The sequence below is a fragment of the Castor canadensis genome, chromosome 6 (assembly GCF_047511655.1).
Source record: "Castor canadensis chromosome 6, mCasCan1.hap1v2, whole genome shotgun sequence".
NCBI lineage: Eukaryota > Metazoa > Chordata > Mammalia > Rodentia > Castoridae > Castor > Castor canadensis.
In genome coordinates, this window is record NC_133391.1 from 120,444,016 (window position 1) to 120,460,119 (window position 16,104).

A 16,104-nucleotide genomic window follows, 5' to 3' on the forward strand; every position below is an offset into this window, starting at 1 on the left:
AAGAAATACAAATGTTCCTGAACAAATTGTTCAATCAAATTTGTAACTTTGAAAATAGGAAGTAAAATAAACTCCTATTGTTATCTTCTAAACTGGTGAACTTTTAAGTGATAAAAATCCAGTTGGTGGCAAGGGTTAGAAGAAAAAACATACTGATACAGTGTAAGTGGGTATAAAATTGGCAAAGTATTCTTGCAAGCAATCTGGCAATACGAAGAAAAGCCCTCAAAAAGGAATATACTTATTGATGCAGCACTTTCATCTTTTTGTCCTTTTTAATTATTAGCATTTTATAGTTGCACAGGGAATATATGTTGTGACATTTACATAAGAGCTTACCTCTTTTTTTTTTTTTTTTTTGCATTAGAAAAAAAGTATTTTGGGGGAGAGATGGCCCAAATAATGTATAAACATTTGAATAAATGTACAAACAATTAAAAAAAAGGAAAAAAGTATTTTTATTGTTATTTATCATTTTTACATTTACTTACATGTGTCTACATTGTTTGGGTCACTTCCCCCTTCTCCCACCCCTCTTCTCCCCCCTCCTCCAGTACATCTTAATTAGATTCACCCCTTCCATCTTTCTCCTTTATCTGTCCCCTGCACTGTTTCTAGTTCATCCTAAGTAATATTTGATGTGCAGGATGGTTTATTTGCCAGGCTATAATGATAGAAGTTGAGAAGACGCGAAATGCACAAAAAATTAGGTATAAATTCAATTACAGGAAATTATGCAGCTATTAAAGTATATTGAAATTATGACTTTTTTTAAATGGTGGGTCTGGGGTTTGAACTGCAGCTATTAAATATTAAGTTAAATACTGATATTTAACACTATCATCAATATGAATCGTAGCTAATGTTAAATATGGTTAACATAAATTAATGTAACAGTACTAGTTATTATAATACAAAACACTAACAAATCCTACCTTCCAAATCAGATCAAGTAGGTGAACCAGTAATTGCATAAAGATTCCCATTCAGACAACAGATGATATTTAGCTTCAATTTATGTATAGTATGTATACATGCGTGTTTGTCTTATTTTTTTCTTGTGGTGCTGGGCTTGGAACCCAGAGCCTTGAGCATGCTAAGCAAGTGGTCTTCCACTGAGCTACATCCCTAGCCACCTCCAGGGGAGGTTTTTTTTTTTTGAGACAGGATCTCAAAGGTTGGCCTTGAGCTCTCAATCCTCCTGCTTTAGTCTCCTGAATGCTGCAGCTACAGGAGTGATGGAATTACAGGTAAGCACCACATACCGAGCTCTTATCCTCCTTTTATTTTAATGACATAATCTTGGGCAAAGAGAGGCGGTCCCTCTTTGATTTAGAGGGATGTAAGGGGAAGGGCAATTTATAAAAGGTCTACTCACATCCCAGTGGGATGATCTTTAGGATCTACCATTGTCTCTTTGTAATAGGCAAATGGCTCCACATAGCTAAGACCTTATTCAAAAGAAGCTACAAAAGCCTTACAAAATCTATGAGGGTAGAGGAGGAAAAAAGTATGGACAGCAAGAATTTCTAGGAGAAAAGCTAGCAGGAATAATAGGTGCCACTTCTACCACTTACTTTTGTCCTTGTGACCAGTAAGCAAACCCCTTTCAGAACTTTTTAAGATGGCTGAGTACTTAATTTGATCCTATAAATAAGCAAAGTCAGACATATATACATAGGCTTTGTATAAGTCATTGATAGTACCCCAGGAGCTATTTTCTAATAAAAGGAACAATACACTGGTATCTCTATTGTTTTGCTTGTCTGAATTTTCTACGATAAGGAAATGTAGAGGAAACGGCTACTTTGGAGGCAGTTCCTGGCCATGGCAGGTCTTCAAGCACAGGCTGAGAATATCTATAGGCAACAAAGCTGAAAAGGTTTCTGAGTCACAAGATTTGTTGAGTTAGAGAGGCTTTTAAAGATTCTTTTGCCTTTTTGATTCATGATTCAGTTTGGTCTGATATATTCCACTGGCAGAGGGTGAATATATGCTGTTTTATTTAATAAGATGAAGGATCTACAATGTTTTATATAGTTTTTAATCACTGGGTACAGTATATGCATTTTGCATTTTACAGGTCACATTTTCTGACTGTAGGCTGAGTGCATTCAGTGGACATTCTTAAAGCTCTTTAGAAGTTAAGATGATCAGCTTACCTTCCAAAGTGGTGTTTCAGAGGAAGTCTTCCAATATCTTGGATAAAAGAAATCTGAGCTGAAAGCATATTTTAAAAAGTTTTCTTTTTAATGACAGTCTTTTATTTTTTCAACTGAAAAATAACAACTGTATATATTTATGGTGTACAACAGGACATTTACACACACACACACACACACACACGCACAGACATTGTGGAATGGCTAAATCAAGGTTTTTTTTTTTTTGTGGACTGAGGTTTGAACTTAGAGTTTTGTGCTTACAAAGCAGGCACTCTACTGCTTGAGCCATACCTCCAGTACATTTTGCCCTGGTTATTTTGGAAATGGGCTTTTCATGAACTATTTACCCTGGCTGGCCTTGAACTGTGATCCTCCTGATCTGTCTCCCAAGTAGCTAGGATTACAGGTGTAAGCTACTGGTGCCCAACTAAATCGAGCTATTTAACATATGTATTATCTCACATACTTTTTTGATAGAAAACTTAGACTCTACTCTTAGCATTATCAAATATACAATATATTATTCACTGCAGTCACCATGATATACAACAGATTTCTTGAACTTATTCCTTCTAAAATTCTATGTCTTTTGACTAACATATTCCCAGTTCTCACACCTCAGCTTCTAGTAACCAAAATTTTACTGTTTCTAAATGTGACTCTTTTATATTCCTCATATAAGTGAGATCATGCATTACTTGTTTTTCTGCACCAAGGATTATTTAACATAATGTCCCCCAAGTTCACGTTGAACCAAAAAAAGTTTTAAATAGACAATTCTCCAAAAGAAACATATGAATAAGCACATGATACCACTTCACAGGATGGCTACCAAAATGCTATAGTAGGTCTTTGAAAATTAAAATTGGAATCATTAGGATTTGTCAATTTCACTATGGGTATAAAAGAATCAAAAGGAAGGTCTTAAAACAGGTATGTTATCTCATGTTCATTTGTATACCATGTTCAGCATTATTCAGGATACAGTATGAATATTTCTTATTCAAAATGCTTGGGATCAAAAGTGTCCCACACTTTGGATTTTGAAATGTTTCCATGCACATATTGAATCATTTTGGGGATAGAATCCAAGCGTATATGAAAAATTAACTTGTTTCATATGTACCTTATACATATAGCATGAAGTTCCTTTTATATGATATATTTAGTGCATTTTATACTGTTATCACATGAGGTCAGGTGTGGAACTGTCCACTTGTTGAGTCATGTTGGTGCTCTGTAAATTTCAGTTTTGGATTATTTCAGATTCTCAGATTTGGGATATTCCAACTACAGTCAAAAAGTACAAGCAACCCTAGTGTCCATCACAGATGAACGAGTAACCAAAATGTGATCATATACATACAATGGAATAGTATTCAGTCTTAAGAAAGAAGGGAAGTTTGATACATGATACAACATGGATGAGCCTTGATGTCATACTAAGTGAAATAAGCCAGTCACAAAAGGCCAAGTAGTGTATGATTCCACTTATGTGAAGTATCAAGAGTAGTCAAATTCATGGGGTTATAAAGTAGAATGATGGCTGCCAGAAACTAGGGGTAAAGGAAAATGGGGTGAAGTTTAATGGCTTTAAGTTTCCAAGATAAAAATGTGCTGGAGATTGGTTGCAGAACAAGGTAAACAAACTTAATACTACTAAACTGTATATTTAAAAACTGCTACGATGATGGATTTCATGTTATGTGTACTTTGTTATGACTGATAAAGAATGGCATAGTAGACTTCCAGAATGACTGAATGAGTTCTTGTGTTCCCCAGTGAGATAAGCAACAAGGGTGAAAACTTTTCTGTATTTATTTATTTATTTATTTGCAGCACTGAGGTTTGAATTCAGGGTCTCACGCTTGCTAGGCAGGTGCTCTTACCACCTGAGCTACTCCACCAGCCATCAACGGTGAACATTTTAAAACAAAACAAAAACAATTTGAAGTCTCTGGAAATTATCCTAAGAACAAACAGCAAATAAGGAAATATTTATTTAAGAAAATCTAACAAGAAGAGTATGACATTTGAACTACTATCTTCTCCCTTCCGTTTCAAAGATGAAGGTTGATGAAAACTTCTTTTCAGGTGGGTGCAGCCAAGTGCACAGAGCTCCTTCCCAGTGATTTTATTTGAAACACTGTGTGAAGTTCAAGCCTCTTGTTTTGAGACAGGATCTCGATATGTACCTCGGGCTAGCCTCGAACTCTCCACCTTCCTGCTTCTGCCTCCTGAGTGCTGGGCTTACAAATATGTACCACCATGCTAAGCACAGCTACCTAATTCTTTGGAAAGAACCAGGGAAAGAGACAACTGAGAAGACTCCTGGAATCAGAATAAACCTTTGAGACTAGCCTTAAGGCCTAAAATGTGCCCAATCATGACTGGATCAGACAGTGGACAAATTTTTATGCCCCCCACACTGTTGAAAACAATAGAGCAATCAGCCAGTAATTAGTGAAGCCAAACAGGTGGATGTGTTGCCAAATGAGATGCATAACTATTCAGAAAGATGGAAGAAAGACAGTCAAAAATGTTCTGCTAAACCCACTGCCAACCAAAGGTGACTGTGGGCATACCCAAACAGAGCTCTCTATGTAGTAGCAAAGGCTTCACAATGCAGGGGCAGACAGGGTTCAATAAAACAGCTTAGTCACATCACTGAATAAGTACATGACAGCAAAAACAAGCCCCAGGGACTGGGGATTTAGCTCTGGGGTAGCATGCCAAGGCTGTGGGCTCAATTCCCATTACTAAAAAGCAAACAAAAAAGACAAGCTCCAGAAATGAGAAGGAAAATCAGTAGTTACAAAATATTCCCTAAGATGTCCAATTTTCAACAAAAAAATTGTGAGACATGCAAAGAAACAGGAAAATGAAGGAAAAGGAAGGCAAAAGAAATTGGCTCAGAGAAGTCCCAGACAAAAATTAAATAGAAAAAAACCTTCAAATCCTAGCTAGTCGGAAGGCCAAATGGGGAGGATTGAGGTTTAGGGCAAGCATATAATCCCAATTATGAGGGAAACATAAATAAGAGGACTGTGGTCCAATGCTGAGCTGGACAAAAGCAAGACCCTACCTGAAAAAAAAAAAAAAAAAAAAAAAAAGGGCTGGGAGAGTGGTTTAAGTGCAAGAGCACCTGCCAAGCAAGCTCGAGGCCCTGAGTTCAAACCCTAGAACCACCAAGAAAAAGAAAAAGACTCCATAAGTTCAAAGAAAAAAAGGAAGCCATGCTTAAAGAAGTAAAAGTTTATAATGACAATGGCTCATCAAAAAGAGATTATCAATTAAGTGACATATAAAAAGAACCAAATGGAAATACTGGTCTTGAAACATACAATAACCAAAGTGAAACACCCACTAGGGAGGCTCAACAGTAGATCTGACCTAGCAAAAGAAAGAACCGACAGGGAGGATGATGAGGGAGAAAGATGGAGGGGGTGAATCTAATTAAGATACATTGTAAGCACATATGTAAATGTCACAAATAAACTGTGTACAATTAATATATGTGAATACTAATAAAAAAAAGAATGAACCAGCAACTTTGACATGGATTCCTGGAGATTAAGCAATCAAAAAACAGAAAACAGAATGAAGAAAAATGAATAAATTCTTGGGAAAAGTGGGACATCTTTAAGTATAACAATATACCCTAATGAAGGAGTAGGAAAGGACAGAGAGGAAAAAAAATATAAAAAGAAACTCTGGCTTTCCCCAACACCAAAAAAAAAGACCAAAAAAGAATAAAAAGAAACAATGGCTAAAAATGGCATAGTAAATAAATGTGAAAGAAGTGAGGAAAAGAGAAGTCCAAGGGTAACTTCCAGCTCTTGATTCAACTGCCTCCACCTCCCATGTACTGGGATTATAGCTGTGTGCCATTTCACTTGGCTCCAAACATCTCACTTTTGACTAAATTTTATAAACTCTCACAATATTTACAAATCTAACAGTATGATGGCTTTAAGGATACATTTTTCAAAATCTACTATACAATTGGGGTTTTTAAGAAACAGCTCTTTGATATGGAAAGCTTAGAGCTGTGATTTTAGAGTTCCACTTTTTTACCTAGTGGATAACATGACTCTCCAGATGAATCTGATATAAGTAACATAAACCACTACTGCTCAAACACCTTAAACTTCTCACATGTGAGAATTCTGTGATCATGTTTTGTGACTGAGTTAGTAGGTGGGATCTGACTCTGAATTCCTCACAAGGCTCAGGTGATGCTGATGTTCCTGGGCCAAGTGTGCTAATCAATTGACTCTCGAAGAAGTAGGCATGTGCAAGGCAGCTCCTGTGGCCACATCAAATTGATGTATTCTGGCAAGGACTAAAGGAAATGGGCTATGGGTATGTAAAAATGGGAAATACGGATTTTCATTCTTCAAAAGGTGAGGTATGCCCATGGAAAGAAAAAGGTTAGCATGAACTCTGAGGTGTTAGCCTGCAACTGACTGTTCTTGATAGAACTCCCATTTTATAAACACACAGATTTCCTAGCTTTTTTTCCACGGAAAAAGCCTAGAATAGTGCCACTCTAATAGAAATGTGGTATATATAGGGCCCAGGTCCTGTTTTTCTAAACACCAGTCCTGCTGAAAGGCTCTAGACTGTCCCAAAATTCCTGACTGGAACAAGGAAAATACAAAATGGTCCTCGAATACATCCTTTCAGAAGGTTAAGAAAGTGTCCAAAGATTAATGGGGACATATCAAAATAAACACAGCTAGCTTAAAGAGGTACCCCCCAAGTCAAATATGGACAACTTGATATCAAAATAAATAATGATAGCAAGGAATTAAAATTAAAAGAAATAAAAATCTAAAGATATATTAATAAATACTAACCAAATAAACAAATAAGTGGGAGAGAAGTCAAAACTTGTACTACAACTCACCAACAAAAACGTAGAGGAGATGATGGCTTATTAAAAAAAAAAATCAAAACAGGTGAGATGGTGTGTGGCCATAATCCCAGCAGTTGGATACTGAGGCAGGAGAATGACAAGTTAAAGGGCAGCCTGGGTTACAAAAATGAGAAAACAGAAAAAAAACAACCATTTGCCAGTCATAGCAGACTCAGAAAATTGTCAGTGGATGCTACAACCGATGGGTGGAATTTTTATTTTGTTATTTCATTTCATGCACCAGGGTTTGAACTCAGGGTCTCCTACTTGCTAGTCAGGTGCCCCACCACTTGATTTAATCCACTAGATCTTCTTTTGTGTTAGGTACTTTTTCCCCACCCAGACTGGCCTCAAACTGCGATCCTCTCAATCTCAGCCTCCAAATAGCTCGGATTACAGAGTAAATCAGCCCATACTGGGTGAAATTTTAATTAGAAATAGGATCTTTACATAATCTCAAGGTTATCTCCCCACAAAACACTTATTTACATGTCACTGGAAAACCCCAAAGATAACATAATCTTACCAAGTGTAAAAGTTAGCTTTACTAGTAATAGTATAAACAGACATCATATTCCTTATATGATAGGATAACAAGACAGCATAACTTTTACAGTACTCCTGACAAAAACACATATCCTAAATCCAATCAAGAGAAGTCATCAAATTGATATGCTTCTAAAATGTCATTAATAAATAAATAAACTGTTCCAGATCTAGAGATTAAGAGCTATGGCAACTAAACGTACACTGTGTGATCTTCATTTTTTTTGAGACAGAATCTCACTATGTAGGCATAGGCTGGCTCAGAACTCGTAATCCTTCTGCCTCAGCAGTAAGGAATTACCTGAGTGGTAGAATTATAGGTAAGTGTCACAATGCCCCGAACATCATGTAATCTTGTACTGGATTACTGGACAAGAAAGGGGATAAAAATAAATAATGGACGCTGGTGGCTCACGCCTGTAATCCTAGTTACTCAGGAGGCAGAGATCGGGCGGAGGATCGAGGTTTGCAGTAAGCCACGGAAAACAGTTTATGAGATCCTGTCTCGAAAAAAATCCATCATAAAAAAGGGCTGGTGCAATGGCTCAAGGTGTAGGTCCTGAGTTCAAACCCCAATACCACCAAAAAAAACCCCAAAAACAAAAACAAGTTGTTATTTTACAAAAGGAATTGTCAGGACTAAACTGGCAGAATTTGGAAGGGATTGATAGACAACTAGATGATTTAAATTTGCATACTGTGGTATATAGGAGAATGTTCTTGTCTCTAGGAAGTACATGAGAATAATGGGACATAAATGCAATCTACTCAAACACAATCTTGGAAAAAATATGTATATGTGTGGGCTTATGCATTTAGAGGAAGAGACAGAGTGTACATAAGGCAAATATTATAAAAATTTAAGAGAGCTAGGCACCAATGACTCACACCTATAACACTAGCTAATTAGAGGAGGATGAGATTGGGAGTATCGAGGTTTGAGAACAGCCCAGGCAAACAGTTTGTGAGACTCTGTCTCCAAACTAACCAAAGCAAAATGGATTGGAGGTGTGGCTCAAGTGGTAAAACATCTGCTTTGCAAGCACAAAGCCCTGAGTTCAAAACCACAGTATCACCCAAAAAAAAAAAAAAATTAACAGAGAAATCCTGACCAGTACGCAAGTTTTTTTTTTTTTTTTGCAGTACTGGGGTTTGAACTCAAGGCCTCACACTTGCTAGGCAGGTGTTCTACCACTAGCCCTTTTTTGTGTTGGATATTTTCAAGATAGGGTCTCTCAAACTATTTGCCTAGGCTGTTTTTGAACCTCAATCCTCCTGATCTCTGCCTCCCAAGTAGCTAGGATTATAGTGAGCCACTGGCCTGGCTACAAGAAGTCTTTTGTACTGTTCTTGAATCTTTAAGTTTGAAATTACTTCAAAAAAAAGTTAACAAATTAGTGTAATCTTAAAAGAAATTGGGAAGGATAAGGAAATGTCTGGCTCTGACATACAGATTAAATGTCTACTATCCAAAAAGTTATCCCACTTTTGCCTACGAATACAGATAATTTAAAAATATTAAGTATCAGTCAGATGTGGTGGTCATGATTATAATTCCAGCTACTCAGGAAGCAGAGACTGGGAGAATTTTGTTTTGAAGCCAAGCTGGGGAAAAAGCAAGACCCCACATCAACAAACAAGCCATGAGTGGTGGTACATTCCCATAATCTCAGCTACATAGGAGGAATAAGTAGGAGGATTATGTATGTTCAAACCTGTTCTGGGCAAAAAGTTCAAGACTCTATTTGAAAAATAACTAAAGCAAAAGTGGTGGAGAGAGGGCTCAAGTGGTAAAGTGCTTATCTAGCAAGCACAAAGCCCAAAGTTCAAACTCCAGTAAAAAAATGCAATAATCTCAAAAGCTACAAGATGCTTATTGTGTTAAGTCTTCTCATCACATAGAAGGTAAACACAATCTAAAAATTTCTGAGAAGTTTGGTGAATTATGTGGCAGATTATTAATATTTTTATTTTTTATTTCTTTTTTGGTGGTACTGAGGGTTGAACTCATGGCCTAACACTTGCTAGGCAGGCACTCTTACCACTTGAACCACTCCATCAGCCCAATATTTTTAATACAACACAAATTCTGTCCTACTTTGAAGATTAGCACCACAGATGTGATCACTAACAAAATGTGTCTTTTATACATCAAAAAAGAGACAAGTACGGAAAAACTGGGAAAGTCCATAAAGTCAAATCTCAGAAGAAATATAACTTGTCCAAGTGCGCACTGCCACAGGTATACTCATGTTGTTTGTGGCATCATTTATTTATTTTGGTGGGACTAGGATTAGAACTCATGGCTTCCATACTTGCAAAGCAGGCAATCTACCACTTGAGCCACACCTCCCATTGATTTTGCTGTGGTTATTTTGAGATGAAGTTTGGTGAACAATTTGCCCAGGCTAGCCTCAAACCATTATCTCCACCAATTTTAGCTTCCCAAGTAGCTAGGATTACAACTGTGAGCCGGCAATGAGCTATTGTGGCATTATTTTAATCTCATGACTTGGAAATTCAATGTGAATATGCTATAATGGGTACCATTTGTAATACTGAAATCAGCCAAAATATTCATCACTACAGAAAAGAAGGAGTTAGATTTAAATATACTTCAGCATTACTGCTTTGATATTAACTTATAAAATATGAAAGACTACCCACATAAGTGACAGAAGAAAATTAAAGCTTGTCTCATTCCATCTATTTCTATATCACAAAAGAAAGTTGGGGAAAATGCTGATCACCTACCTGTGGGTGAAGGAGGAGATACCTTCGATTTGTTTGTTTATTTAAACAAAAAACATATTAATTCTGGATCAAAAAATAAAGGGAAAAAAACTTAACTCAGGAATACATAACAATAAGATGACTTACAAAAAGACTGAAATGAGCTACGCGCCGGCTCACGCCTATAATCCTGGCTATTCAGGAGGAAGAGATCAGGAGGATTGTGGTTTGAAGCCAGCCTGGGCAAATAATTCTGCAAGACCCTGACTTGAAAAACCCTTCACAACAACAGGACTGGTGGAGTGGCTCAAGGTGAAGGCCCTGAGTTCAAACCCCAGTCCCAAAAAAAAAAAAAAATTGAAATGAAACACTAAAGGAAAAGCCATGATTACCTTGACTTCGCATAGGAATGGTCAGCAGAGCAAGGTAAGGTAATAGCTGAGTTTGGAGACATAAAGCTGGTAGGCAGAAATCAGAAAAAAGTGCTTTTGCTGCCAGGCAATTTTCCCGATACTGTATAGCAAAGATAAAAAAGTGACAAGAAAATAAAATTTAAAAGGTGGTTATGTATTCCAAGACACAGTTTTTTATACCACAAAGTGTGTGGGCTTATATACCATAAATACACTCTTTTTCTTTTTGAGACAAGGTCTGGCTATGCAGCCCAGCTGCCCTCCACTTCCTCAAGGGCACAAATATACTTTTAAGAGTTTATGTTAGTCGTTTGTAATTTTCCCAGCATTATCTAACAATATCATGTGAATTAGCAGCAGCCTCACACAACTTATGTTTACCACATCTCATGATTGTTATAAAGAGGTCACATTAAATGACTGACCCATACAACTGAGGCTTGTGTAAGAACACACAAAGCTGTTTACACCATGGTGAAACTGCCTAACAATGCAGTTCTCAGAACAGGTTTCTATTGACAAACTTCTCAATGTGTCTCCATCCTTACAAAATGCATGGCTACCCTTGTTCCTTCCTATTATAGCTTATACTCCCTCTACAACAAAATTAGAAATAAGGGCAAAATAGTTTCTGCTGGGTACTGAGGGGGTGGGGGGGAGAGGGAGGGGGCAGAGTGGGTGGTAAGGGAGGGGGTGGGGGCAGGGGGGAGAAATGACCCAAGCCTTGTATGCACATATATAATAAAAGAAAAAAAAAAAAAAAACAAAATGCATGGCTATGGGCTGGTGCATGGCTCTAGAGGCAGAGCACCTGCCCAGCAAGTGTGAGGTCCTGAGTTCAAATCCCAGTGCTACTCCCCACAAAAACAACTAAATAAATAAATGCACGACCAAAAAAAAGAAATGGTTAACTATATGGTCATTAATCAGTATAGCCACCATATAGTACAACAAATCTTTAACTTATCTTTCCTGAGTGAAATCTGTACCCTAGGATTTATTTTATGCTTGTTTGAGATCAGGCTCCCTGTATATCCCAGGTTCTTAAAACTCCTGCCTTAGCCTTCCAAGTGCTAGGTCTATAGGCTGGCACCTTTATGCCCAGTCTCTATGCTGTACCTTAATTCTAAGAAACTGTGGGGCTTAGCAACTATTTTACTAAGAATGAAACATTTTCTTTTTTTAACTTAAAAAAAAAAAGCCAGCTTTATTGAGATATAATTCATATGCAATAAAGTTCCAAGTATACGATTTAAAGTGCACCTGACTCAAACTCAAAATTCATAATTCTTTTTCTTACCTTTTTATGTATTAGAAGCCACTGAGGTTTGTGCAGGGGTCGAAAACTTGATCCTCCTCCTTGGCAATGAGCAAATCCTCGGGCTTTGTTGGAATGTATCAAACCTCTTGTAGCTACAGAAGTACTATATTCCCTGAGTAATGAACGTATCTAACAAATGAGACAAGATGTGAAATAAGTAAGAGATTTGTAAAACAGTATATTGGTACTACAGACACACAAAAAAAGACTGAACACATTTAGTTACTCTGTATTCACATTTTTCAGCATCACTAAAGCTTAATAATACTGCTACAAAATTATTTAAAACAAATTCAAATGAGACAGCAAGTAAACACAATGGGTAAACTAAGTAGGTCTTGGATGGCAGTAGGGGAAAAAAACTTTACATTTTTGAGGCAAATGGAGAAATAAATATGGACAATATATTACTAAATCAATGTTAATTAAATCAATGTCAACTTTCTTAGATGTGATGTTACTATGGTTGTAATTTAACAAAATCTTTATTCATGTATGATGTTTACAATTCCTTTCCAATTACTCAGTCAAAACCAAGTATCTAAATACATAAAGAAATTAAGTAGCCGGGCTCTGGTAGCTCACGCCTGTAATCCTAGCTACTCAGGAGGCAAAGATCAGTAGGATTTGGGTTCGAAGACAGCCCTGGGCAAATAGTTCGAGAGACCCTATCTCAAAAAATTCCTTTACAAAAAAGGGCTGGTGGAGTGGTTCATGGTATAGGACCTGAGTTCAAACCCTAGTACCACTCCCTGACCAAAAAAAGAAAAAAAAAAAAAAAGAAAGAAATTAAGTAAATGTAGCAAAAATGTAAAAAATTAGTCAACAAGCCAGGGCACCAGTGGGTGCCCTTTCTATATGCCTACAGGAAGACTGAGATCTAGAGGATCACTGTTCAAGGCCAGACCAGGCAAATAGTTTGTTAGACCCCACCTCTAAAATAAACAGAACAAAATGAGCTGGAGGTGGGGCTCATATGGTAGAGTGACTGCTTTTCACACATGAAGCCCTGAGTTCAAACTCCAGTTCCACCAAAAAAAAAAAAACAACAAAGCAAAACAAATTAGCCAACAGCAGTTATGGGTATACAGGTTTTCAATGTGCTATTCTTTCTACTGACATATTTCAAAATAAAAAGGAAGTAATTACATGAAAACATGATAAAAGAAGTGATAGAATTTGAGGTGATGCTTATGCTGATTACCAAGTTGATTACCCAATGTATACATGAATGAAAACATCACATTATATTTCATAAAGATGTACAAATATTCTGTTGCAATGTTTTCTTTCTTTTTGCTTTTTTTGACAGCACTGTAGTTTGAACTCTGGGCCTCACACTAGGCAGGTGCTCTTACCACTTGAGCCACCTGTCACAATGTTTTAAAAAGTAATCCTTTTTAAAAAATAAATTAAATGAAACTAATGAGTAACGAAAACCATTAGAGTTTCTATATCTTTCCTAATTTTATTAATGCTACTTTAATATTTGTAAGAGGAATATTGACATCAAAACTGTTGTCCAACAGAACTTCCTACAATAATGAAAATGTTTTATACTTGGACTCTTCAATACAGTAGCTACTAGCACATGCAGTGATCAATACTGGAAATGTGTGGCTTGTATGACTAAGGAACAGAATTTTAAATGTAAATTAATCTTAATAGTCACATGTGGTTAATGGCTATTGCCCTGATCAGGGTAAAGTTAAGATGTTAAGAAAAAATATAGAAGCCTGGGCATGGTAGCTCAGCTACCTGAGAGGGTAAGGTCAGAGGATTACTAGAGCCCAGGAATTTGAGACCAATCTGGGCAACATAATGAGATCCCATCTTGAAACATAAATAATTTTTTTTTTTAATGCTGGGGATTGAAACCAGGGTCTCATGCATGCTAAGCACATGTCCTACCACTGAATTACACTCCCAGCTAATATAAATTTTATAGTGAGCAATTCTGCATGTATATAACAAATTTTAATATCAGGAAGTATAGCAAGATGTACAGTTCTTATCCATTTTTATATATTTAATTTTTAATGGTTGTTAAAATTTTTGAGTATGTACTAATTTTAAAATAACTTAAGTAAAAAAATAGTGTTTATATATTACCAGAAAAATAAAGATAACCTGCTGAAGTTTCATTACAAACACTGGATTAGATGAAAGAGTCACAAAATATGTCAGGTTGTTAAGGTAAAAGTAAACTTTCTTTTATCAGTTCTGAAGAAATATAAACAAAATCATTTAAGAAAAATAGTCTTACATTCCAATCACCACTGAGGATATCTGCAAAACTCAGAAATTCACTGGCTCTCACAAGATCATCTATTTCCATGAAGAAATCTATGTAGTTTTGGTGAAGATACAAATTAAACAACTCTCCCGGCATGTGTGACATTTCTACTACTTCCTATAAAAAAAGAGGCATAACTTTGGTCAAACTGTGGTCAGATATATATGCACATATATAATATACAGATGGTACAGTACTGTTATTAACAACCTTACCTCAGGCTGAACAAGTAATGTATCCCGTTCATGCTCTGATAAGTGAGAAGGCAACCGGGGTGAGTCTAATTCTGTTAAAGGTGCTCCTATAAAAAATTCCTGGAATTAGTAAAGATAATACTATCTCCAATTATATAGCACCTTCCATTTGAAGATTTTCAACACTTTAGATACATAATGGCAAAACACTAAACAAGCTGTTAAAAACAAAATAAATGAGTTTGCCAACTTTATAACTACTAGCAAGAACTAAATTTAGAATTCTGATGCTTGTATTATGACTTTTCTAGACTTGAAATATTTCTACTTTTTAAAAAAAAATTTATTTTTTTATTATTCATATGTGCATAGAATGCTTGGGTCATTTCTCCCCCCTGCCCCCACCCCTCCCTTAACACCCACTCCGCCCCCTCCCCCCCACCCCATCGATGTCCAGCAGAAACTATTTTGCCCTTATCTCTAATTTTGTTGAAGAGAGAGTATATGCAATAATAGGAAGGAACAAGGGTTTTTGCTAGTTCAGATAAGGATAGCTATACAGGGAGTTGACTCACATTGATTTCTTGTGCATGTGTGTTACCTTCTAGGTTAATTCTTTTTGATCTAACCTTTTCTCTAGTTCCTGGTCCCCTTCTCCTATTGGCCTCAGTTGCTTTTAAGGTATCTGCTTTAGTTTCTCTGCGTTAAGGGCAACAAATGCTAGCTAGTTTTTTAGGTGTCTTACCTATCCTCATATGTCCCTTGTGTGCATTCGCTTTTATCTTGTGATCAAAGCTCAATCCCCTTGTTGTGTTTACCTTTGATCTAATGTCCACATATGAGGGAGAACATACGATTTTTGGTCTTTTGGGCCAGGCTAACCTCACTCAGAATGATGTTCTCCAATTCCATCCATTTATCAGCAAATGATAACATTTCGTTCTTCTTCATGGCTGCATAAAATTCCATTGTGTATAGATACCACATTTTCTTGATCCATTTGACAGTAGTGGGGCATCTTGGCTGTTTCCATAACTTGGCTATTGTGAACAGTGCTGCAATAAACATGGGCGTGCAGGTGCCTCTGGAGTAACCTGTGTCACAGTCTTTTGGGTATATCCCCAAGAATGGTATTGCTGGATCACATGGTAGATCGATGTCTAGCTTTTTAAGTAGCCTCCAAATTTTTTTCCAGAGTGGTTGTACTAGTTTACATTCCCACCAACAGTGTAAGAGGGTTCCTTTTTCCCCCCTGCATCCTCGCCAACACCTGTTGGTGGTGGTGTTGCTAATGATGGCTATTCTAACAGGGGTGAGGTGGAATCTTAGTGTGGTTTTAATTTGCATTTCCTTTATGGCTAGAGATGGTGAGCATTTTTTCGTGTGTTTTTTGGCCATTTGGATTTTTCTTTTGAGAAAGTTCTGTTTAGTTCACTTGCCCATTTCTTTATTGGTTCATTAATTTTGGGAGAATTTAGTTTTTTAAGTTCCCTATATATTCTGGTTATCAATCCT

The 16,104-nt window shown here is 36.8% G+C and overlaps 1 protein-coding gene across 1 annotated transcript in view; it reads right to left on the reverse strand.

The window, feature by feature from the left end:
* The window catches only part of Rad17 (RAD17 checkpoint clamp loader component), a 35,935-nt gene that overhangs the window by 1,033 nt on the left and 18,798 nt on the right, over nt 1-16,104 (reverse strand). The window contains exons 12-16 of the mRNA XM_020162649.2: nt 14,611-14,696; nt 14,366-14,512; nt 12,079-12,228; nt 10,758-10,878; nt 2,163-2,220 (exon numbers count right to left, since the gene is read on the reverse strand). Coding sequence (XP_020018238.1) covers nt 2,163-2,220; nt 10,758-10,878; nt 12,079-12,228; nt 14,366-14,512; nt 14,611-14,696 — 562 coding nt within the window. The remainder of the gene's footprint in view (nt 1-2,162; nt 2,221-10,757; nt 10,879-12,078; nt 12,229-14,365; nt 14,513-14,610; nt 14,697-16,104) is intronic.